At 38.8% G+C, this 26,633-nt stretch overlaps 1 protein-coding gene across 1 annotated transcript in view; it reads left to right on the top strand.

Moving 5' to 3' along the window:
* Positions 1 to 26,633, top strand: part of INPP5A (inositol polyphosphate-5-phosphatase A) — a 441,277-nt gene that overhangs the window by 362,745 nt on the left and 51,899 nt on the right. Inside the window, exons 10-11 of the mRNA XM_019555884.1 lie at positions 15,757 to 15,852; positions 16,773 to 16,847. Of these exons, the coding sequence (XP_019411429.1) occupies positions 15,757 to 15,852; positions 16,773 to 16,847 (171 nt within the window). The remainder of the gene's footprint in view (positions 1 to 15,756; positions 15,853 to 16,772; positions 16,848 to 26,633) is intronic.

Genomic DNA, 26,633 nt, shown 5'->3' with positions numbered 1-26,633 from the left:
GTTTTTGCTTCTCTTTGCTCCATGTAGTATTTTTTGTAAGTGCCTTCCATTAAGGTGGTGACAAAAAATCCATGCATTTATCTATGAGGAGCAGTATAATGAAATCTACTGAACTCTGGATTCCTGCCCTGCATTGTACCCCTAGGTGCTGTTCCAAATGTGTAAGTAACCATAGTGCTTGGAAAAGAGGAAGTCAACATTTTCTTGAATCTGATTTACCTTGCATAGCCAGCACCTACGCAGACTACTCTAGCACCTTGTCTCAGTGCTGACCTGCAAACAGTTGTAGATCTATGGTTCTCAGCCACTCATACCAAGTTTTTTAGAGGCTTTATAGTGGTAACAGCTAGAATGATTGGCTGCAACCGGTTATTATGGAAGAGCAGGTTCATATTGTCTTTCTAAACTACTCAGACATCGACTGGGAAGTTTTACTTGAATTAGTAGGATGTTGGGTTCATAGTCCATATTTTACTTCAAAAACTGAATGAAAAATCAGATGTTGGGGAAAGAGAGAGCAAGAGAGAGTCTAGTGCGAAATGATGAAGAGCTTTTGTAGCATGAAAAATAAATTCAGGGAGACTGAGTGAGGACAAGCAGAGAGAGTGAGAAAAAATATTAATGAAAAAGGGAAGGTCATGCATATAGCTTGTAAATGAAGGCACTCATTATACCAGCCTCACTTTGGGGGAGAAGTTTTGCTTCCCTTAGATAAAAAAGGTTTCTTTGTTTTATTATGTATGTCTCTTGGAAAAAATAGGCTTAAAGTAGATGGAAAATCTTAGTTTGCCAACAAAAATATTTCTTTGCACACCCAGATACGTAAATAGTGCTTCTAGACTCCTAAATTGTACAAGTTCTCCAATTAGTTTTTCTGACTTGGACATCATTTCAAGCCAGGTACAAAAGCAGAAGGCTGAGTTCACTAATTGCTAGTACTCCATCTAGTCCTCCAAAGTCCACATATTTTTAACAGGGTCTTGGAAGTAAATTTTATCTTCTACCCATACAGCTTTGTCTTTTTCTTTGTAAATAAATAAATACTTCAGCTGCAAGCATGATAAATACATATCTTTCACTGATTAAGATAAACATTCCTACCATGCGGAGAGAAAATATTGCTTTGGAATATGTAGAATATCCAAGCTGGAACCTGCATGAACATAGCAAACACTATCAATGGACATGAGTTATGAAGCTCGTTTAAGGGACAGAAAGTAAAACAGTTTGTTCTGATCTTGCCACGTGTCCAGAGCTGTTCACAAGACATTTCTTTTCAGTTTGTAGTGGTTGATCATTTAGCTTGGTGAAGCATTCTGCTGATGCTAATGGATTGGAAAATGTCATATCCTGCTGTTCATATGTCACTGGGATTAGCCTCACCCTTGAGGTGTTACTTGACATCTGAAGATGATGTAAATTTGTAATAAGATTAAAGTACTTAGGGCTGTACATGTAGAGATCTATGGTCAGGTAAGAGCTGTTTTTTGAGTAGCACCATTAAATATATAGATGGATATTTAGCTTTCTTTTAATTCTCTTATATTAAGAGTAAAGATGAGCCCAAAGAGCTCAAAAAGGTAGATGTGCCACATAATATAAAATGAGAGATTTATCTGGGATGGGATTCCATTGCAGTTAAAGTTTTTATTGGGAATAAATTGATCTCAAAACAGGTTTTCTATAGGTAAATTAAATACTTTTCTGCTAAATTATATTCTTCAGGGCACGTTCTAGATTTGAAGAGAGACAGCATCCTGGCTCCCATGCTAAATATTGAAAAATTGTCCTGGTTATTTATATATTTAATGAAAAACAAATTTTACTAATAATAAGTAAAGTTTGCCACCTGTTGTGCTACTTCCTAGCTTCTCCTTAATTTTTCACATTTTAAGTACTAATGCTGTGCTCACAGTTTCTAAAATTAGTTGGTAATGTATTCCTCAGACTAATTGTCATCCCACAGCAGGAAAGCATTTCAACACAAACATATCGATTGCAACTGGAATGCTGTTCACTGTTCATATGGACTGCTAAATTCTTCTGTGAGGAGGTTTGGATTAGTAAATGTGGTAAATTTAATTGGACCAGCTAACCCACAGGAACACAACAACTTCATTTTGGAGCTTTAGATATAAGAGTATCTTAACATTGACCATATACATCATGCTTTCCTTTTTCCAAGAGTTTTGGAAACATTAACCAGTTAATTCTTTCACTGCCTTTTTGAGTGGCTGATGAAAGGGGTGGGAAAAGAGATGCAGTTATATATAATATTCTCAAAGGAAAGAAGATGGAAGTTCTCAGGAAGAATTTAGCAAGTTCCTAGTTCCCTGTGCCATGCTGTAGACTGAACGTTCATATTTTTATTGCATGACCCCAAAATAATTGCAAAAATAGTACCTGTCTATTATATGGGATGGTGAAGTATCCATTGCAGCATTCACTTAAGTGTCCTTAAAGCCAAATCCACTTACGTTGTAAGAAAACTTGGTGACCCTATTCTTCAAACTGTTACACATTTGAGATGTTCTCATTCACAGAATTGACCTCCTAAATGACCTCCTAAACAGCTACTTGCTGCAAGGTAATTAGTATAGTCGTTCATAGTTTCTTACATGAGAGAGGATGGTGCAATTACATTAATGTTTTGGGGATAAGTACAGTCTCATGAAGCATTTATACACATACTTTTTTGTCCCGCAACGTGCCAGAGATCTGCTGCTCTGCACGTGAGCTAATGCAAACTGCGCTGCACCGCGTGCAGTTATGTAAGTGGTGAAATGTGCATCAGCATGCAGAAAACAGTGGCGGTGCACTTTTGAACTAAAACACCTTTTGTGTGTTTTAGTTCAAAAGCACGCTGCCACCATTGTCTCAGCACGGATGCACATTTCAAAGCACCTGGCACTGTGGCGCTTGCATGTGTAATAATGCCCTTGTTGATTCTGCAAACTAACAAGGCAAAATAATTTGCTTACAATTTTTAGAGAATAAACAAGCTTTCAAATAGAAGGTATCCAGGTTGTAGCAATATTGGTTTAGAGGAAAAAGCAGCCAGGACTTACGTTAGAGGTGACATCTTTTATTAGATCAGCTAGACTTTTGCAAAAAAAAAAATGTTTTTGCAAAAATGTGTTTCGTCTAATAAAAGATATCAGCTCTACCATGAGTCCTGATTCCATTCAAATGGAAGACATTTTCCCAAGGACTTAAAATTGAGGTTTTATGGCACATTCTAATCGACCTGACTCCTGCATTCTTTCTGTACATGAAAGGTAAGAATGACCTTCTTCCCTTTTGAGAGGCCTTGGTCTCCCAGTAATCAGCTTCTCTTTTTAATTCTACTAATTGTGTGTCTGCTACCCCTGGCAATTTCTCTCACCCCCTCTGGCAACTGTTTTTTACTATGCTGTGCTTGGCTTATTCTTCTTCAGGTCTGAGTAGAACATCTTGCACTCAAAAGCTTGTCTAACTCTATCTCAACCGTATATTTGGTCTAATAAAAGACACCATCCTAAGCATATTTCTCTTGCATATTTGAATGTTTCCAATTCCTGCACTCTGTTCCATTGTTCAGTTATCAAGGAAAGCCACTCATGTGGCCACTTCTGAAGAAGGACTTTGTTTTCTTAATGAGTCCAGCCTTGATATTTGAAAACCTAAACTAAGGTATTAAATGGGCAGCTGCAACTCTATCTGCAATTCCATAAACAGTGAGGTAGTAGAAACAGAAGAATCGTTATTCCAAAATAGAATGTTGTTGACATTTCAGAAAAGAAGAGTAATAGTTATTATGGTTTGTATCTTGAAAATATAGCAGCTAATGTTCAATCTATAAAAATGACAGTTTTCTTCTCCAAGATTGGGGAAGTCCATTGAAAATTTGGCCATGCTAAGTCTTAACAGTGTGTGTTGTTTAGTGTGTTTCCCATTCAGCAAACTTAATATAGACAGAAAAAAAAATATGGCATGACGATTCTCATTTCAGTTTTTTTATGTATTAACATTAATTAACTTAAGAGAAAGTGGTGGTGTCTAGTAGAGAACACACCCTCACTGTGACTAAGTAACATAGGGTGCTGTACCTGATATTGTCCTGGATTCACTCTGGCAGCTTGTGCAAGACATTCTGCTTCTCTGTGTCTCAGTTTCTCTACTTGTTAAATAGGCTAATGATATTCACCCTTCTTTGTGAAGCACTTTCCAAGTATTGCATGTAAGGTGACATATTGAAGTGTTAAGGGATCAGCTAAAATAAAAACTTACATTTCTCTCACTTTGAGGTTAAAAGTAGCTAGTGTAATACTGACAGCACTCATATGAATTTTGTGGTCTGGTTTCAAAACCATGCAAAACTAAACTAGATGTTTGAAAATTCAGAGCATATCTTGAGTTTGAGTGGAGTGAAGAGAGCATACTTACAAAGGGATTGAAAAAGGACAGAAAATTAAATTTATGTACATCTTAGCTATGGTACAATTACTACAGCAGGTGACAGGGCCTTGATCTGTAATATATGCACAGGGTTGTCTGGGGGAGGGTCAATTGGGGGCCCCACAGAGCTGGGCGGAGCGACTGCGGCGACTCTATGCTGCCGCCAGCTTCACATCCAGCTGCTCAGCACCCTCCCACCCCCCACCGCCAAATTCACCACCTCCAGCAGCTCAGGACCCCCCCTTCCCACCACCAAATCTGCCGCTGGCTTCCTCCCATCTGGGGTGGGGCCCTGCACAGGGTTGTCTGGGCCCGGTTCAATTGGGGGCCCCACAGAGCTGGGCGGAGCGACTGCGGCGACTCCATGCTGCCGCCAGCTTCACATCCAGCTGCTCAGCACCCTCCCACCCCCCACCGCCAAATCCACCACCTCCAGCAGCTCAGGACCCCCCCTTCCCACCACCAAATCTGCCGCTGGCTTCCTCCCATCTGGGGTGGGGCCCTGCACAGGCTGTTTTGCCCAGGGCTCCGCACCCTGCTTGGGTCACCTCTGCATGTGCAGCACCTGTTTGAACCAGCCCAGCTATTGAAAGTTGAGTATACTCCAAACTTGGCATTAGTTTTAAATTTGAAACATTCCAGAAAAATCAAAGAGAGTAGCAGGTAGAAAAGGAATCTTTGGTTCGGTAGCAGCCACAGTATCCAAACTTATTGGAAGTCCAAGTGCAGACTGGCAAAATAAAACAGAGGGGGCAGCAACCTAATTGCTATGACCAAAAGTTTTTTCCCAAAATGGGGACACATGGAACATTTCAGCCAGTTTGAAACATACTAACAAAGAAGACCTGCAGCAAGGACTTATGGGTCCAAGAGAGAAGGAAAGCAAAGTGGAAATCAGCTACCTGGATGTGGAGTTGGGCCAGTCAGAGGACTTGAGTAAGAGCAACAGTTTAAGATTTTTCAATCTCATTTATGGCTCAGGAAGGCCCAGAATACAGACATTGCATTATCACATCCCCAGTAATTCAGAAATCCACATTTCTGATAGGAAAACTCTGTGAAAGTCCTCACAGCCCAAATGAGAGGCTAGGAAGATAGGAGTTTCTAACAGACAACTCTGTTGCAGCTGCAAAAAAAAAAAAAAAAAGACTGAATTATCTAGATCTGTTCATAGCCCTTGTTATACTATTTGGAGGCAGCCAGCAATCTGAGCTAGCCAGGGCATGCTGAGATAAAAAAAGAGAAGGAAAGAAGAAACTCTACCTAAATTGGTAGAGGATGTGTGGAATTGTGTGTTACAAACATATTGAGATGCCAGTGAGACCTGCTAGGATTCACTGGGGATGTACCAGGTTACACTTGCTCAGTTGGGCTTGGACTTGCAAATCAAGATAAATGAAATGAGGCTGAAAGATCCATCATGGAATTTACAATAAAATGGTAATCTTCCCTGGCACTGGTGGACCAGCAAAGGAAGCAGGTAGTATTGAGGAAGATGAAACTGATCATCATGAGCTCTGTTTTGATATGATAGAACATACATGATGGAAAAAGGGATTCTACTCTGATTTGTGACATTTTTTAATTATTAGGAAAAGTAATGTATTTGGTTGGTGAAATGAGGGAAACTGAAAATAATTCAAAAATTGAGAAGTAATTCAGTTTCAGGCTAGTACTGAAAAAAAATGGCCACATGGAAAAAGATGGCTACAGCTACAAGGTTGGCAGAATAGTGTTAAACAGTCTAGTGAAAACTCCCCAGTTTGGGAAAAAGGGATGGGGAGGGATATCCGGATGAAGGAACAAGCCTTAGAGGTACAATGAGCAGCTTTTCATAACGTTTTTGTGGATCTGTGAGTTTGGCTATTGAACATATCTGTCTAGTAGAAACGGTCCAAAAAAATCAGTTAGACCTCGCATGCAAAAATGGTTAAGAGAAAAGGATTGGAACTGGGATCCAAAACTGAATCACCTAACTGGTCTTATATGGTGACAGTGGGTGCATCTGCATGATACACTTCCTGTGCATTAGCCTAATGCTGCTGCACAGGAGTGTGTCATGGGAAGAACCATGCTAATAGTCTACTGCACAGTGTTATTAGGCTAATGTGCAATAAGCATCACTAAAACGTCCACCAGCACTGCTGTACAGTAAATCTAGGTACTGCACATTTAGTTAGTACTTTATTAACAAAGTACTAAACTAAATGCACAGTATTTAAGGCTCATTAATGAACATGTAGACGTGCCCACTGAGTGAGATATGTATACCGATTGAAAGGTTGGAAAAGTTCAGGTTGAGAACTGAAGTTCAGGAATTTGAGCATGAAGTCTTGATAGCTAAGATTGTGGACGCTGCATATAGGTAATAATTCATTTGGATATCAGTATAGTTTGGAGCTATATAATAAATGCCAGGAAGAGCGACTCTTAGGCTATTGAAAGATGTGGCTCAGGTGGAAATAAAATATTTATCAACACTGGTTAGCAGAAAACAAGTGGGCCTGTGAACAGGGGCAGAAACCATAATAGAAGTCTGCATTTTGTATGAGCTTTCCACCACAGATGGGATGGGTTTGAAACCTGTTTTGAGAGGCAGGACCTCAGAAGAATCTGAACTGCAAAGCTCCTGAGGATCTGAAGTAAAAGTATATCCCTATTAAATACCTCACTACATCTGATAAGCAACAAATAAAAAAAAAAAAAAGAACTACCACTTCAAAACTTAAACCTGTGGACCTGGTAATGCTAGTGCAAAAGAAAGTTACAAGGGAGGAAGAGCTTATAGTGGGTCATTCCAATATGATGCTATACCTTTCAGTGAATAACTATAAAACAGTCTAAGAGACTTTTCAGTTAAGAATGAGTTGTTTTCCTAATCCAACAAAGATACAAATTATATTTGTATATCAAGATTTAAACCAGCCTTTGATTTATCAAGATTTAAACCAGCCTTTCACAGTATTAGTTAAGAAAAATGATGATAGCCTCAAGTTCTGTCCAGATTGTAGAATACTAAATATAGTTCACTTTAATAGATGCTCCTGATTTGTCCACTTCAAATCCATAATGTTTCCGAGTGCTTCTGAGATTTCATTTTCTTCGTATGAGGTTTGAATTCATATGTGCCAAGATATATGCATTTTTTCCAGAATGTTTTTAATTGAAGTATGTATAGGCTTGTCCAGGGTAACAATGATTGGATTTCAAGATGATCATGGAAAAAACTAAGGGTTGGAGGATATCTGAACTGGACTGAAACTGGAGAGCATAACCACTGTCCTTTGTTTAACATAGTAGCAAGGAGCCACTAAGCTTTTTTAATGAATCTCATAGGAGAAATGGATAGCTGCCTCTACCAAAATATAAAACCATGTACAAGGCACATGTACATGGATGGGCTTTGCTGGCTGCTATTTTGTAGTGATTTGTCAAGCTGAGAGAGCAGAAAAGCCAGAAAAGATGTGAGACCATGGCAAACACATAGTGGACAGGGCTGGACACAGGCATGGGCAGACTGGGTGGCCGCTAGGGCCTGGACAGAAAGGCGGTCCCCAAATAGTAATTTTTAAGTTTTTATTATCATTATCTCTGGGAAAAGGAGGCCCAATACTACAAGTTTGTCCAGGGCCTCCAGCAGTCTAGGTATATTGCTAATAGTGGATTATAGAAAAGCCAAAAGAGAGAAAATCTCGAGCTGAGCTTTGACTGAAAGGGTTTTAGGCCTATGCATAAAGAAACTGTCTCCTGTTGTTTGATGCTTCCATGTTCAGGGAAACAGGAATTTGTAGGTTTCTTTTTAAATAAATAGCATTGAAGAAACACTGGACTCTCTCACCCAAATCGCCTAACAGAAAAATCCTGCAGCAGTTCAACCTGGCTAACTGTAAGCAAAAAGAGTAACCATATCTTACCATGCTGCTGCAAAGGTGTGCTGAGAAAGAAGAGTCTCTAAGGAAAAAAGCTGCACACAGAAGCTCTCTACCACCCTTCCTTCCATCTATGTCGCTTTTGAGTATGGCTTATAAAGCATGTAGTGTTTTCAGCCTCATTGAAGAGGATGATAATTTTATTGAATTCTCCTGTATTCAGTTATAGTCAGGGGTTTTCTTCTAAATCCTCATTTCAACTGCATTAGTAAGATTAGTTCAGTTACCTTTTTTTTCAATTGGAGTTCATACATCAGAGCTGTCTTTAATGCCACAAATAGTTACTATAACCGTATGAAGTGTTTTCCATTAATAACTCTCCACCCTTGCCCTCACACCAATCTCCTTACCATGTTGCTTGGCTCATATCACAATGCACACTTGAAATTTAATTAACAAAACAAATCCTTGGAAAGAAGAAGACAGGTGCCAGTCACTTTGCTGCTATGTCCTTTCTTACACCCCCTTTTGTCTGTACTGTGCTTTATTCATTGTTAGTTCATTGGTAGCAAGACCTTGTCGTCTTATTTGTCTGGGAAGAATCAAGCACTTTAATGATGTGTGAATAGTGATATTAAATCATTCTTGTGAAAAACAAGTTTGAAGACATTTATTTGAGTATGGAGTAAAAAAAGATGTTCATGTAGATGCACAGTCCACAAACAGCCATGTCATCTCAGCTGAAGGAATGGGGAGCTCCACACAGGGAACTAGAGAGTAGGACTGTAGAGCCATGCTTCAGGAACAAGCAAATCCTTTCAGCAGACCAATTACATTTCTGCAACTTAAACTCAAAGGGGTATTTTTGACATCAAAGCTATTGCTGCAGACATACACTGCTCAGATAAGTGTTTTAAATCTAAATTAAACCTTTGGAAACTAAAGGACTCCAAGTGGAGACCAAGGTACTGTGGTAGAGCCTGTGAGGCCCTTCAACCCTTCTCAGGAAGTCTTTAGGTTTGAATGGTGCAGGTTTGAATTAAAACACTGAGCTAAATTTCATACAACAGTAGAAGCAGCAACATAGTGCAGCATGCACTTATTGTCAGAAGATGTACAGAAGGAGTATAAATGATATAAGAAGAGAACAGAAAATGATGGAACAGACCAAACAGTCAACAGGGCGATGTAAAATACATCAAACTGTTACTTTAGCTTACAGTAGTGAACACTTCTGGGTCCAGACACATCAGTGGGTGTTGCACCTGCTTATAGTTATCTGAATTTGATTCCTACAGTCTATTAGCATAACAGTGTTTTTTAACATTGACTAAAATCCTCATCTCTGCAAGTTAAACTATTTTGGCACTTACACCCATGTGTATTAGTTTTCTGTTGAGCCATCATTTATGTCAGTGCTAAATTTTGGCCCCTGCTAGAAAATTGATTTCATTTCTCTTGACTGTTGAGAACCAAGTCACTTCTCTAAGTTGCTCTAAGTATTTCTGTTCCTTCTTTCCCACTGAGATTTAGCCTGAATGAATTTTTCCCCCTCCCCTCCAGCAAAGAATCCTGGTGTTTGCATGTGATTTCATTGCCTGGTATTGGGGATTTTAACTCTTCAGGACTGAATAGCCCTGCACTAAAACAGAAATATCAATGTACAAAAGTACATGTGCAAAAATATTAAACACAGAAAACACTGATTAACATTGGCTAGAATGTGTCCTAGTCATTAGTGTTACAACAAAAAGGCTGACTTTCTCAAGCTCTCAGGATCTGAACATGATTACTCTCACAACTCTGAGTGCAGTTAAGTTACTCTTGATTTATGTCAATTTAAATGAAAAAGAGAATCAGACCCTTCAAGATCAAGAACAGCCTGAACAAGACAGATGTTCCTGTTACTTCCAAAGTAGCAAATCTTCTAAGTCTTGGATTGTTTCAAATGCAGTTTGCCTCCTAACGATAATAAAAAAGCATTTTGTTTTTCTGATTCAATAAGTGTCAGGCAAATATTTTTCAAGGACTGTTTCAGGACAAGTGGCTAAAAGTATTTGCTTTTCATAATTGAGATGAGCTATGTATCTCTCTTATAGCCTGTCAAAATGCACAAAAGATTAATCTATTATCCTAAATGATGTTTTGGTTAGTGCTGTGTTCAAGATTGTGCATGATTTCAGTTGATTGGGAATCTCAGCCATTTTTACTGTCTGTCCTTCTGCATCTGGCTTGCTATAAAAGGAAATAGTTTTGATAAACCCATGAAAGTTTCTGAAAAAATCACTTTTCCTCATGCGCTAGGAATCTGGGGCTAGGTGCAGACATTACACTTAATGTGTTTTAAAACCATAACAGAACAGATGTTCACAGCACTTAAAGTGCTTTAGAAATGGTGGATCCTGCTCTAAGTTAACCCTCGATGTGGTATTAAACTAAAGCATTTTAGGTTAGAGTGCTTTTTTGAATGTCTTTACCATCGTGCTTCAGTGTAGATTGCATTCAGCTACCATCCCAGGGGCCCATCGCTGGGCAGTTTGCTAGCCTCAGCTGGTGCTCATCTGCTCTGGGTGAGCAACTGGCCCAGCCCTTCCCCTGGGCTGTCACAGAGAAGAGACAGAAAAGGCTCTGTCTCCTCCCTGCACAGCTGGGTTGGGGCAGTAGAGAGGGAACAGAGCCTCTCTGCCATGCAGATCTGCCCTCCCAAGCTTGCAGGCTTGGGTCTTGGTGGGGGCTGGGCCAGGTCCACATGGCAGAGAGGTTTTGTTTCCTCTTCCCCAGCCCTAGTTCCCAACACAGTGAAAAGCCAGGCTGGGCAGCCCTGTCCTGTAGCTTCTGGCTTCCATTGTCAGGGGTCTTGGGGAGGGAGCAGGAGTCCCCCTGCCACAGAGGACCCCCAGCAGCATGCAAAAAGCCAGGTCAGGCAGCTCCTGGCTGCAGGTGTCAAGAGGCTGGCCTGGGGAGGGGACACCCCCCCATACGCACTGCTGCGCAAACCTTGCCTAGGCCCCCCGAGAACCCAGTCACCAAGCTGTGGGGGTGGCCCTTATGGTGGAGGGGGTCCATTCACCCTGGCTGCTGCTGCCAGCTGGTGGGAGGAGTGGGGCTGAGGAGAGGGGCCACTCTGGCAGCCTCCTGCTGGCCTTGGCCAGTGTAGGCAGGTACTGACGCCCTCCCACCGGATGGCGAATGTCTGTTTGATTCATTCGCACTCTAACTCACAGCATTCTAAGTAAAGTGTGATAGACTTCTTCTGTCAGGGGCTTTTTGAACATCTATACTTAGCCTGAGTTACAAGTATTGCTGGAACTTTTTCATTATAAAGAGGCACTTGTGTTCCAATTATTTATTCTGCTTAGGATTGAAAAAATATAACAAAGTTTCCTAAAATTAGTTCACATGGGCAAAACAATACACATTTTAGACTATATAGTCAGAGACAATAGGAAAGTTTGAATTCATATGTGCCCAGATATACGCATTTTTTTGCAGAATCTTTTTAATTGAAGTATGTATAAGCATGCAGTAAAGCACTCGCATCAGATATCAGGATTTGATACAAAACTCTGGAGGGTCTCTAGCAAGTAGTTATGAAAAAAAACCCTCATTTTTTAGCAGAGATGTACTGATGAAAAAGAAAAACAAACTTTACTGGTTTAAGGTATTTTCTTTACATGTAATGAATGGCTGCCATGTTTCAGTATACCTAAATGTCTTGTTTTGATAGTTAAAAGAGAAGTAGCATTCAATATTGCAGAATATTGTAAAATATTTTAGTACCTTACATATAAAACAAAAGAAAAGAATTTCAAAGTTTCTATTTGCCCTGGAAATCAAAGTAGATTTGTGTCTTGGGGCAGAAGAGCAGTGAATACAAGTAACTTTTACAAAAATTGTAATTTATCATTACCAAAACTTGCATTCATAACTTTTTACAGTAATACAATTTAGTAAGCTCTGAGTAAATGGACTTATATCGGAAAAGTGATGGCTTTGTTTACAACTCACCATAAAGGGTTTTCATGTGTATTTTTAAATTAAATTACCGTGACACATTCTTAGAAGTTTACTTATGTGGATAATCCAAGTAAAAATTAGAGTAATAGATAGCTGAAGAGTGAAGATCGAGCAGCAGCTCTTACTGCAAATATTGTAGCAATGTTTTATTTGCAAAAACAATCCCTCAGTGCCTTAGTTAAAAAAAAAAACTTGGTAGAGGTTTCTGATAGTTGGTTTACCATCATCTAGCTTTATAAAAAAAGATGCATTTGAAGGAACCTTAAATATTGAAAAGAGCAGCATGTTTTCCTAGCATTTGGGGGTTTTTTCTTTCTCACAACAAAATCCCTTCATCAGTAGACTAGCCTTAAAAAGCACATGTTCCCGAAAGTTTTCTGCTTGGGTGACTACGACTTTGTAGAAATTGAAAGGAGGGAGAAAAAAGGAATGCTTCAGCTTGTATAAGAAATGAACCTTTGCCCAATCACTTTTTGTTTGTGAATAAGGTAACATTTTGTGTGTGTGTGAAATTTGAAAGCAATAAGGTATGTGGGTCCTTTCTCTTTATTGGTTCTCAAGAGTCGATCAGATTTTTTTTCTTTTAGAGCAGGCCTGAAGTTGTGAGATAAAGCAGCTCAGAAAAAAAAATGTTCTCAAGCAGATGCCTTTAAGAGACAGAAATCATGAATTTCTTGAATTGTGACCACTCTGGGGGTAGCTACAATGACTTTTTGACAGTGACAGTAACTCTGCCTTGTCTTTTCGAGCCCTTCTTTGGCCCATTCACTCCGGAAAGCTGCTTAAGCGCACTTAAGCGCATTAGCATTTGGATGCTAGGGGACCATATTGACCCTCATTTGGAAAGTTTAAATGAGTGAAAGATGGAGCGATTTGTTAGGGCTTTAGAAACCAGCTTTAGAGAGCGGCGGGTTTTCCGCTTTGGTTTGTTCGGGTGCTTGTTCTAATCTGGTGCGCTGTTTAAAGGCGACCAGACTGATTTGTGACACATGAGTCCAAAGGGCTATTTTTTTGGGCTTGACCCGATTAGCTAATCTGTGCTTTGAATTTCAATAGCTGGTATCAGAGGGAGTGCACTTTGGGAATGGCTCACTGGTGGATTACCTCATTGGTAACTGCATACAGACACAGATGGCAAAATGTTAATTACTTGTCAAAAGAGACAAAATGGGATCCAAGGTAAATTGTGGTGATGTGTGGAAAAAGTGATTAAGTCAATGTTAAAAATAAAACGAAATCAAAACTGCAGCTCCCCCAAGGGCATGGCATGCCACTCCTTCTCCCTCCTCCTAACATGACCTTTACTAGTTTATTTTAACATCTTCCCTATGTTCTCCCAGAGCATGATGTATTGAACAAAATTGTCCTGGAATATTAAAAAATATAAGTGCCATTTTCCAAGGGTGCCCTGTGCTCATGCAAGTTTTCTCCCCTTGTAAGAAATACGTATTCAAATATTCCAATAGCAATGCTTGCACCACTGTAAATTGTAGTGGTGCCAGATTTTGCATTATGTTGCTGTTGTCAGGCATGTATAATTTACGTGTGGCATTAGGTTTGGGGTAGAAAATCTAGTATCCAGAGGAAGAAGCCCAAGAGGGAAAAATCAGTTATCCCTTTTTAAATTCATAGAATTGAAGAAAAAAACAGATTTGTATCTTATTTTTGTTATCAGACACTCCAAAAACAGCACCCTTTGAGTGTTTAGGTTGCTGTTATTTACCTGAATTATGGTAACTTGTAAAGGTTCCTGTCAAGAATTTTGCCTGCCCTGAGAAGGTGCATTTTATAAAGTGAATCCTTCTCTGGACTGCTCGTAATGTAGCATTGCTAGTTTTAGCTGAGAACTAGATGCTTTGGGTATGAAAACGATTTTTTTCCCATTGGCAAGTATATTTGTTTAGATGCTCAGCAGTATAACTGCATATAAATGAAATAAAATAAACAACCAAACTGAGCCCTATTTTCCTCTCTGCCACTGACTTTCCAGGTACCAGTGGATAAAATGAAAAAAGCTGAATTCTGTTCTGGTACTGATGAAATCCAATTTACTTCAAATTCCAGTGTAGCTTACGCAAATGTTATGTTACGTCTACATGATGTTTTCCCTTCAGTTTTCCCATCTGTAAATAGGGGTAATGATACATTCATAACTTAGGGGTAATGATACATTCATAACTTACAACTCTGTAACAATACGTATCAGTTCTCTAAGGTTCATAAAATGCTTTGGGATTCTCAACTATCATAGAAACATTAAATATATATTTTATAATGAAACATTATGCAAAACCAAAATATATTTTCTTCCCACAGACACAAATAAATAACCACTTTCCTTATTCTTAATTTAATGCTGGTCTTGAGCACTGTTCATTTGGGAGACACTAGTAAAATAAACTTCTATTCAGGAAAAAAATCCCTACCAACTCTCCTAATTTTGTCCTGCACCTTGGCCCTGATTCAGCAATATATTCCTACTTATCAGATCACCTAAGCATGCATTTAACTCTGATATGACTTAAGCATATGCTTAAGTAGATTTATGCATATGCTTAAGTGCTTCAGGAAAACCTCAAGTCCATCTCTAGTGGTATGCAACAGATTCTAAAGTTAATTCTTCCAAATGTAGCTATAGTCTTAAAATTGGACCTCCATACAGATAAAAGGTAAATCAGGGGCAGGACTGACACTCCACCTGATTTACCTGTGAGCCTAGATCAGATGCAATACCTTTTAGCCAGAAAAGATGCCCCTCCCGAAAAAACAAGAGGTACAGTGCTTTTAAGAAGGGTGGTCACACAGACCATTGCTGCTCAGATAACCTGAACCTTCACTGGCAAGTATAATGTTATAAAAAGATGGTGTTTGTGTTTTATAAATTGAATTAATGTTTGGATAGGAAACTCAGATGAATTTGCAAACAAGAGCTAAGCCTTTACAGTTGGCTGGCAGAGCTTCCTGCCGTTGTCCATGTCATGTTCTGTCAGGGTCGGGGGGTGGTACCTTAGAGACTCATTGGTTCATAGAGGCGAAACCTTTTGTAGCTCACAGTGTACTGCATCAGAGCTATGAATGGAACTGGAAGCAGTGGTTCTAAATAGAAGGATATTTAAATACGAAGGATAAGGGGAGGGGCAAAGAAGGGTAACGTGAACCAGTAAGGTCTAGGAGCCAGTAGCTCCAGAGAGTGACGGTACAGGTCATGCGTAATGCAAGCGGATGCTATGCTGTCGCATTTTTAATTCAGTATCTACTTTAATGAGTTATGGAGTGCTTAGTTTACTATGAAATTTCTGCATCAAGAACGCTCTCAAATCGGCACTGGATTATACACTTGATGTGCAATGACTGAGAAAGTTGCATGAAAAGGGAACTTATCTTTCAGTTAAACAGTCTTTCTTGTTTGTGTGTCTCTTTTTTTTTTTATTAGACACTTTGTGCAAAAGCTACAATGCAGACTATCCGGGCAGCTGACACAAATGAAGTAGTCAAGCTAATATTTCGTGAATCTGATAATGACCGAAAGGTATGCAACCTAATATAGTTCATGTCATTGTCATAAAAGTGAATGCAGACATTGTTGGCTATCCACTATTTAGACTTACAAACACCAAAGACAAAATTTGACTCTGGCTGCAATTCCTGAAAGTCACTAGAATAACATCAAAAATTAATTTTTGACCCCAGATATAGAGTTGACTATATGTCCCATTTTCACTGTGAAAGTCCTGTTTTAAATGCCTGTCGCAAGCATCAGAGGAGGTTTCTGAAAATATGACCAAAGCATTAATTTGAAGAAACTGACAAGATGCTTCAAGTGTGCATGTCACCTGGCCAGCAGCACACTCCCCACACACCCCTGCTCAGCCAGCACGCTCCACTGGCACTGGAGTCAGAAACATCTAAGCATGTGGAGGTGGGGGTGGAGGGAGAGGTCCTGTTTTGAGATGCTGTCAAAACAGGCATTAAAAAAAACAGATATCAAAAAAGATATCACATATGTATCAAAAGAACAGATAATCAAGAGATATATGGGCACCATACACAAAGGTTTAATCATAAAATGTGAGGAGTTAAGTTATCATCTGACCCTGTATGAAAGAAGAACCCCTTTGAGGAGTGAAGTAGTATTTAATTTATAATGAAACTCAGGATTTGGTTGGGTATAGTCTTGTCTGATGTGCACAGAATGCTTTCCAAGTGAAAACAAGGCATCATTTAGAGGTAAATATAGACTTCTACTCTGTGTAGCATTGCTATTTCAGTCTTGTTAAGCGATTGCCAGTTAACCAAATGAGCTCTTTTGATGGAGTTCTTAGAGACCTAGGAATTGTACTATAGATTTAAAAGGTTGAAGTTATATAGCTAAGGAAGAATATCACCAGCTGAAATGTATGGACCCCTTGGGGCAGAAATTCTCTACCTTTTTCTGCTTTATTTTCTCAGGTTATGCTACAATTAGAAAAGAAGCTTTTTGACTACTTTAATCAAGATGTTTTTAGGGATAACAATGGCACTGCGGTAAGTTTATGATTCTACAGTAATTAAAAATAAATTAGACTAAACCTAAAGACATACAGTGCACCTCTATCCATCCTTTTGTCCTTCTGAATGCTTCTGTGCACAAAATGGGAGACAAAATGTATCTAGAATTTAAGAATATAATAACTCTTTGGTCTTGTTCCTCTTTTGGAAGAAAAAATCTCTTTTGTATGATGATTTCCAAATTGAGTCACCTCTAACTTTAGCATCTGCTCTGTGTTGTGTTCAGTTTTGCATGGAAAGAATTTTAAATTTGTATTTAAAATATGTTTAACAAAGTTTGTGTTTCTTTCTCTGTCGTCTTTCCTCTCTTTCTTCATGCAGCCTCTTTGTTTATTTTTTTACTCTTCATTGTGCAACATTAGAAGACATAAATTTAAAGAAAGGTGAACTCTTATCAAAATTCCTATCCCAAAGAATACGGAAGAAGAGTCAGAAATAGAAATGGAGAGATTCTAACTAGTGTGATTATCTGTCTTTGGCTGCCGACTGATGTTAAATTAAAGGCATAATGGGGTCTGATGCGGAATCCCAACAGTCTTACTTCCTGGCATGCCACAGGTACATGGCAGGAGGCATGATGATGAAATTGAGCATGAGATCTCATCGCACCATATTGCCAGTACAGGGGGAACTTAGGGTCATGACGCTGGACTGTCCGCACATCAGCAAATACCAGGTTTGGCTTCCTACGCTCCCCTGGCTAGATGCCTGGATCAGCTGACCAGCTTCTGGAGCTCGGTGAAGTCTTGAAGTTCTCTGGAGGCTAGGATGACTGGGCACATGTTCAATTAAAGACATGATAGTAACCAGCTACAAAGTTATTACACTTACATTGCGGTAATAATTTTGTGCCTTATTCCTCTTTTTAACATGCCATTAACTGAATGAACATGTGGCCATATGTGGTTAACCAGTTAATCACATCTTAAGTGTAATGTCTGTCAGGAGCCCTTGAGACAGACTTAACAGGGCTACATAAGAGAGGAAAGCAGATACAGAAAGACTACTGTTTTGATTGACAAGCTATAGAATCATATGCAAATACAATTTTTGCATAGAAAATACTAAACAGATGTTTTGTATTCATTTTGTTCCATAAGTCACCCTCTAATACTGGCCAAACTGTTCACACATTGTCCACAATTAGCCACATTTCATTAACGTTTCTAAGAGATGTGTAACTGAGGGGAAAATGTTGATCTTCCAAAATAACAGAGCAAAAATGAAGTATTGGAAGAGTTTATGTTACGCTTGGAGGAACCTTTTGGTACAAATCATTTCAGCTTGCTTCAGTTTGGTAGAAATCATTTCAAAGTAATTCCACTGACTCCAGTAAAGCCATGCTGGTGTACACCTGTGTAAGAAGTTGGTGTTCACCTGCATACAAGTGCTAATCACTTTTTTTTTTATTCTATGACTGGTTAAAACACAAAGATTTGTAGCTGGGCAACATTAAGGAGAGTGAAGCCTCTGAAAATTAGATATGAAGAAACCAAATTGGGAAGAAACTAATTTCCATTTTACATATATATGAGGACAAGGAAACATAAAGAAATTAACACTTTTCTGTGCATATATATTTTCCATGTTGTGGAAAATGGTAAGGAAAATAAGTTTACTAATCAGTCCTGAAAGACAATCTGGCATCTTAGGAGGACTCTGGCACCTTAGAAGTCGTCCATCAGATCCAAATGCAAGAATAGCTGTGACCCTTTTGTGCATGAGAAGATCCATGCCTATCAGGTTCCTTCCACATGTGGTTGTGAGGAGCTTTGTCTCAGCCTTTTCCATTTTTTGAAAGTCGTAGGAGTTTTAACTTATGCCTCGAATCATGAAGAAAGTGAAAATCTATTTATTTCTCTTTCAAACATTTGTCCATGTGGATCTCATGTGGGTGCATGTACACACGAGATCTCATGTGCACGGTGTGTATGCATAGAAGTGGAACACATGTGGACAAATCCTCCTGAAGAACTGTAGTTCCTGTGAGGTAATCATTCTTTTTGCTTCTCCTTTTGTCTGAATATATGACCGACTGAAAAAAGTCTTCAGAAAATGTATACAGACCAACTTCCTGTGCAGATACTTCCTTTTCAGGACATTTGGTCCTAGAAATTTCAGGGCCTTTTATCTCTTCCATCTGACACATGAGAGACTGTCTCTCTACATGAAGCATGTAATATTTTATTTAAAACTTTTGATGGAAAACTGATAAAAATTAAATGTCAAGGAATCGGATTAATAGTAATGAAATCTTGAACAGTGAGGATTTCATTACGCTCAGTGACGTTACAGATTCAGAACCTGACCAACTAAAAAAACTTTTTCCTCTATTTTTATTTCTTAGCTCTATTAGAGACAGAAATAAAAGACTAAAGAGCAAAATATTTTATTACTCATTTTTGTATGGTTTTTAACTTCATTTTTATAATGACTTGAGGCATTTAGTTTTATCCTCATTCCACTACTGTTTTATACAACATTTTTATATGCTGAGAAAAATCACTCTTGTTCATTGCAATTCGCAGTACACCAGTGGAAGTCCAGGTGCATACTTGGTTGATTTTATGTATATGTACACTTTTGGTAAACACATACACGCTCACATGTTTGCATGCAAAGACATACGCAGACATTGCATTCTAGCACACTACATTTCAAAATCAGCTGCCATTTCATTCACGCACTGAGAAGCAGGAAATCTTCCAGCTCAAACGTGGAAGAAAAAGATAAACGATATAATGAGCCATTGGAGATAATCTAATCTTCATGGTCTAGTTAAACACGCAGCACCATGATCACTAAAAACAAACTACCTATCTAAAAGGATAAATGTCCCTGTGCCGAATTCAACCCAAAAAATCCATCGCATCCTTCATCAACCGCCGGTCTTGTACCAGCCTGACAGAAATTTAATTCAAGCTGGCTCCTGAAAATAATTATTGTATTTTAAGAGTAGTAATCATTGGTCGGGACATGATTGAATGTGTCCATGCCTATTGACTTTTTCTATGATTTATAGCTTTGTTTAGTCGATATTCCCATCGAAATTGTATAATTAATTATAAGTGGGGCTGTCAGGTCTGCAGGATGGAGTGCCCTGATGAGTATTTGGGAAGATTAAATTTTCCTGAGCTGTACCGATGCAAGGCTTGGGAATTTTCACAGCACTATGGCTGTTGGATAAAGATGTTTTCTGTGTGTTTAGCAACTGCTTTAGCTCAAGATCCATTGATTTTCTGAGCTCTTTTTTATCAGTGTGGTGTCTCTTCAGTAACAGTGGAATTTGTGCAGATGTGACAAGACCTGACAAATATTTATTATCAACAGGCTACTTTATCATTGTCCATACACACTTATTCCTTCTTTTTTACATTGTAATCAAGAAGAAGAATTCTTAAGGTACATGTAGAAATGGATATCATATTTATGATATAAATACCTAAAGTGGATACAGATTATCAGTTCAACAGAAGTACTATATAGTTTTCAAACTAGAATCTTTTAAGCTTAACATTTTCCTAACTTCAGCCGTTCTCTTTGTTTTTCCCCATCAACCAGCATGTACAATGACTGTTCTATAAAACTTTATTTCAAATGAGCATCAATGAAAAGAGAAATTCTGTTTTAGATCTCTAGTGCCTAATGCAGAGTTATAACAACATGAGAAAATATCTGTCTTAGATTCAGTGTAATGTGGTCTATATAGTAGGTGTAAAGGCCATGTTGAACAAGTGGGTAATCCCATTAACAATTTAGGAGTTTGTGATGAGATAGTGCCAGTGGCGAGTATCACAGAAAAAAAAAATGAGAACAGTGGAAAAAGGGACATTATTTCAGGCTGAATTTGGCCTTGATAAATATATCCATTTAAAAATTTAGAGCGTTTAAATTGTTATGTGAAAGTAGTACCTTTGAGATAGAAAATGCTTAGAAAGACTGGTGTTAAGGTTTAGCCAAGCCTTGCTATAAAACATTTCTACGTCATCCTCATCCAGAGGCTAGCTGGGAACCAAGTCAGTTCCCAGTCACATTTCAGAAGCTTCAGGGTTACTCGTAAGTAGGAACAACCCCCAGATGGGTCTTCTACAGTGGTGCGTTGCCAGTACCCCTTTTTTGTTCATGTTCCTGATGCACCTAAATAGCACTGAGTTCACATGAGGGAATCCTCAGCCGGCTTGTTAAGCCATTTCTGTGGTTTCACTGCATCAGTGGAGCAGACTGTCCTGTCTTGTCCTGGGTTTATCCATTTTTATAAAGAGATAAGTCACCTAGAACTTGATTGTATTTTGAGATTTGCCAGTCTTAAAAGAGATTTAACAGTCTGACAATGATAATAATCACAGACAATAGAAACCTAGTATTATAGTTCACAGTTTCTAAAATAAAGCCACATCCTTATATTTTATCATATGCTTTCCAATTACTTAAAATAGTGATTCAGGATATAACTGCTTATTTGCTGCAAAATATCTGAAATTAAGGAATTTCCTGTTAATTGCAAGAGCTTTAGAAAGAAAAGCAATTAATGGGCAATTATTTAAGGAGAAAAAAATCATAGTCATGTTATTGATTTGTGCAAATGGATCATTAGTTATATGCTGCCTGCTCAGGAGCCAGTTAAATAAATATATAGCAGGAATATAAAAACTATTAATGACTACTGGAGAGTGATTAAAGGATTTAAAATATTTTACAATCTTTAACCATAATCAGAAATGAAAAAAATCACTCATACTTTCATATATTTCATATAAACTATATTCATGAACTATTTCAGCTGAAAAATCATACTTTGTCCTTATAATTTTGATCGTTATTGTCAGAGTATTCAAGTAATTTGTGATTCTAACAGTTTGACCCCATCTTACTTCTACTAGTTTCACTATCGACTTCAGTGGAAATAGAATCAGATTTTTGGTGATGGTGCTGAGCTATATTTGCTACTGCTTGTTTAATCAGACTGTGTAGGTGTAACCAGGCTTGCCTTGCTCTCTTCCTCCCTTTTGTGGTTCCTCTATTGCACCAGTTGGCTAAACAGCAACTTTGCAGAAAGGGACCTGGGGGTTACAGCAGATAATAAGCTGAATATGAGCCAATGGTGTGCCCTTGGTGCCAAGAAGGCTAACAACATACTGGGCTGCATTGGTAGGTGTGGTGCTGGCCAATCAAGAAAAATAATTATTCCCTTCTATCCAGCACTGGTGATGCCACATCTGGAGTACTGTGTTCAGTTTTGGGCCTCCCACTACAGAAAGGATGTGGACAAATTGGGGAAAGCAGAGGGTGACAAAAATGGTTAGGGGAAACTGTGCTTATTTAGCCTGCAGAAGAGATGACTGAGAGAGGATTTATTAGCAGCCTTCAGCTACCTGAAGGGTGGTTTCAAAGAGGATGGAGCTAGACTGTTCTCAGTGGTGGCAGATGACAAAACAAAGAGGAATGGTCTCAAGTTGCAATAAGGGAAGATTAGGTTAGACCTTAGGAAGAACCATCTCACAAGGAGGGCAGTAAAGTACTGGAACATATTACCCAGAGAGGTTGTGGAATCTCCATCCTTGGAGGTTTTTAAGACCCAGCAATACAAAGCTTTGGCTGGGTTGATATATTTGGGGACAGTCCTGTTTTTAGTAGGGGGTTGGACTCAATGACCTCCTGAGATCCCTTCCAACCCTAATGTTCTATTCTTTTGGGACCTGTGTGCAACTTCCAAAGCATAAAGCAAATATGAGGCTACCTGAAGCAAGCAGCCAAGGATCTAGACATATCTGCAAGGAATCCTTGGCTTTCCTTATATAACTACTCTCCGCTCCTCAGGTGCCTCAGAGGCATGTCGACATGGAGGAGATGGGTCCCCAGTGCAATACATGCTGTTGATACCAAGCCAGTTAAATGATTTATAAAGAGTTGTTCATCACAATTTTGACTCACAAATGGACCCCAATGAATTATTAGATTATGGAGGAAAGGAGCAAGGTTAAAAAAAAAAAAAGTGGCATAACATTCTTTCTGCCACCTCTCAAGTGCTCTATATATTTAATGTAGAAATTTGTGAAGGGAGCTCTGATGGCACAGCAAAGGTTACCAACCTTTGGCATTTGGAAACCATATAGGGGAAATGCACACACATGCCTCCTTTTAATGGGAGAAGGTAAAATAGGCTGCTTGCAGACATTAAAAAAAGTCACTTTAAATTCCATGTGCTTCTGCACCAAGCCCAGTGTGTACCCAGAGGAGGCACTGCATTAATAGGACCCAGCTCATCCAACATCTGCATAAACCGGGCACTTCAGTGGGACTTTTATGGTGCTTTTATCTGATTCAGTCATCTATTAGATAAAAGAACCAAAAGCCCCACTGAAGTGCCCTTTCTACACTGAAACGATGAAGCCGGATTGAAATAACACATTGCTTCTTCCAGTAAGGTGTGGGGGAGTTGTGGATTTGTTTGGTTTTTTTAACAACTGCAACCAGCCATAAGGGCAGTGTGGTTTTCTTCATATGAATTGTCAAATGTCCACATCCTCTGGCAGATCCCAGATAGCATTTTGCAAAAAAACAGTAAGTTTGTACAGCAAGTACGTTTCCAATCTGATTTCTGTCCTTATCCAACAAAGGAAATTTTCCTAAGATCTAATTCCCTTTCATCAAGGAGTCAGATTTTCCATTTGTTAAGCAAGGATTTTAAGTAATCACCTGTTTTGCTAATTAATCTAGAGATGTTCTTAGTCACAGGACAGGTGTGAATCTTTACAAAATGAATAGTTATTCTGTTTTCTAAAGGATTCCCAGGCAAATCTAAAAGAATGGGGGAAGGGAAAATAAGGCTTAAACCATGAGGGACCTTTATTAAGCTTTTTTGTGTGAATATGTATGCTCAGAAAGGTTAAGGAACTGGCATCACTGAAAATGTATTAATCAACAGACAAGATATAGCACAATGCACTCTTCCAGATGGCCTCAGCTTTGACCCTTTTAAAGATAATGGGAATACTGTCCACTAAGAACTAGATTAGGACGATCAAACGCATTTCATCAGGGTTTGACTTGAACCATGATCCCAAAGGTGAAAAGGCAGAGGTTTATCCACTGTGCCACCCAGCCCCTGTCCAGATAAAATCTTGAATATGATATATAAGAGCAAATTAAGATAGAGAAAGGAAATTGATTGCTTAGGACCATTGTTACCTAGGTCTAGGAGAGAGGGAATCCTGTAGACCTTGAAACTGCCTCTTTTATTTAAGGTGGAGTTCTGAGGTGATAGTTTTGTCACACAGAAGAAATGATACAGTGCAACTCTTGAAAACGGCATTCATGTGGCTGGATTTGTGTGTTCAGTTCAGTATGTGGTTTGCATGCAGTGAGGGGTTTCATAAAAATCCAAAACAGGGAATAACACAAAAAGGAAGTTCCCTTAATTACATTGTCCAAAAAAGTGGGGCCAAATATTCCTTTGCAGTATATCAGTTTGTAAATTTGGTACAAGAGTTCCAGATTTGTTCATTATTCACTTGCAGAGTTAACCTTCAGTTTCTATGGTCAAGCAACTACAGAAAATTTATAATGACCTTTTATCTCCCTTTGTACTCTTCTACCCACGAAATATGTGACTCAGAACCCGTTCTAGGTTCAGAACTACATTTGTCCATAAAGCCATGCCGAATATGTTTTATTGCATTCTACCTTGCATTAGTTTAGTATAGTCTAAGGAGGAAGGTTGTGTCTGTGTTTATAATATGCATTCTGGCTCGTAGTTAATTTATTTTTAGTTAACTTATTTTTAGTAACAGAACAGGTAGCTTTTTAAACTTATTTTTCTTAATAATATAAAAATCCATTTTGCTGGATTGCAGGAAACATGATTACCCCAGAACCCCAGTATTGTGTCATTTACTCCTATAAAATTTCCATTAATGACAAGGGGACCTTAAAAAATCTGGGGCAGAATTTGTTCAGTTAATGTCTATTCTTACATCACTCTGTGTAACAATAAAACTGCATTCTGCCTGTTTTTATGCTTACAAATTGAACTAACTAAATTCACATTTATAGTACAGTACACTACACACTGCTAATTTCATAGTAGTAAAAAGTTGTGTTATATTTCATGATGAGATATTTAAAAATTAATGGAAATATACATTAAATCTGTCAAACCTTAATTAGGAATATCTTACATATAAATCTTTTGTTTAAATAGGCCTGCATTAAGCTTATTTTTAATTTTTTGCACATGCATCCCTGTGCATATGTGTGTGTGTAATACATATATATGATATATAGAATACATAGCGATTATAAAATGTGTATGATATGGACACACACGCATGCTCACCCCAATATATAAAAATAGATAATGTATTCATATGTATGTTCCTTCATGTGAGTTGCAGTATAAATAATGCAAAAGTGTCTGCCCCTAGGAATTCCTGAAAGGGTTATTATATATGTAAGTAAATATATGTGTGAGATTAGATACTAGGAAACAATGGGACTCCATGCAGACATAGAGGTTTACCAACATAGGCTCTAATTAAGCAAAAAAATATTTATTTTGACTCTGTTCTTCCTGTGGCAAGATTTCAATATTGCTGCAAGGCAATTCTGTTTAACACCAGCTACCCTAAGGGAAGCAAGGACATCTGAGCAGAATTCTTTAACAACTAGGATAAGGGAATTCAAACTTTGCCTAACTTAAGCAGTCTTTGAGAACAAGAAAAAATCTTTAAATCACACCTAGCTGGCATATAACAGAGGAGGTAATACTGAGGGCAAAGTTCCATTTTACACTAAGACCATATTGAGGGCATTCAAAATTCAAGTATCCACATGTTAAAGCTTGTTAACTTGTGCTATGCACCCTCTGAGTTAAAGGGTGCATCTCAAAGTTACACCACTTCAGCCAAGGGTTAACTCTGGGCTGTGCTACCTATCTCATGTTACGATAACTTCAGTCTGCTCCATGGAGATAAAGTGAACAATTTTTATTCCTCCAGCATCCCAGGATGCACCATTCCCAACCCCACCCTTTAGCCCTGAGCTAGGAGAAATGGGAAGGAAAAATTTTAAGTGACTTTTTATTCTGCAAACCACTTTCCATGTGAGCAGTTCTTATTGATATGAATGGTTGCATTGAAGTCAACAGGGTACTTTGTGAATAAGAGCTGCTTACATAAATAGGAGTACATCCTATAACTTGATTTATAAGTGATATAAAGAATAAATTATTTATTCCCTAATGACATTTTATTTTCTTAAATAGAGTTATTTTTTAGTTCCTTATTGAGAACAAATTATATAAATCGTGCGCCAAAATTCTGAAATTAGCAACCCTCCATTAACATGTATCATGTTAGATATGGATCTGCAGAGTAACTAAACTGGGGTAGGCAAAATATGGCCTGTGGGCCAGGTCACCAGGCAATTTCATCCAGCCCCTGGGCAGATGCCTACCAATTCACTGTATCCGGCCTGCTCTGGGCTGCCCCTGCTGTGCTTGCATGGGGCTGAGACCTGCTCACTCCCACAGGAGCAGCGCATGCTACAGTCCCACCGTCACCTGCAGGATGGCCCCAACTCCAGCCCCATAAGTAGGGAAGCAGCAGCAGGTGGGGGAAGTGGCCTCACACTCTCCCCTACATCACACCCTCCCCACCCCCACAGACCCTCCCCCACATCCACACACACCCACACTCACTTCCCCCCACAAACCCCGTACACATGCGCACACACTCCCGTATCCCACATACACACACCCCTATA

The sequence above is a fragment of the Crocodylus porosus genome, unplaced genomic scaffold, assembly GCF_001723895.1.
Source record: "Crocodylus porosus isolate Cpor-Errol unplaced genomic scaffold, CroPor_comp1, whole genome shotgun sequence".
Classification (NCBI taxonomy): domain Eukaryota; kingdom Metazoa; phylum Chordata; order Crocodylia; family Crocodylidae; genus Crocodylus; species Crocodylus porosus.
The sequence above is the reverse complement of the archived record's forward strand: the minus strand, read 5'-3'. Positions and strand labels throughout refer to the sequence as shown.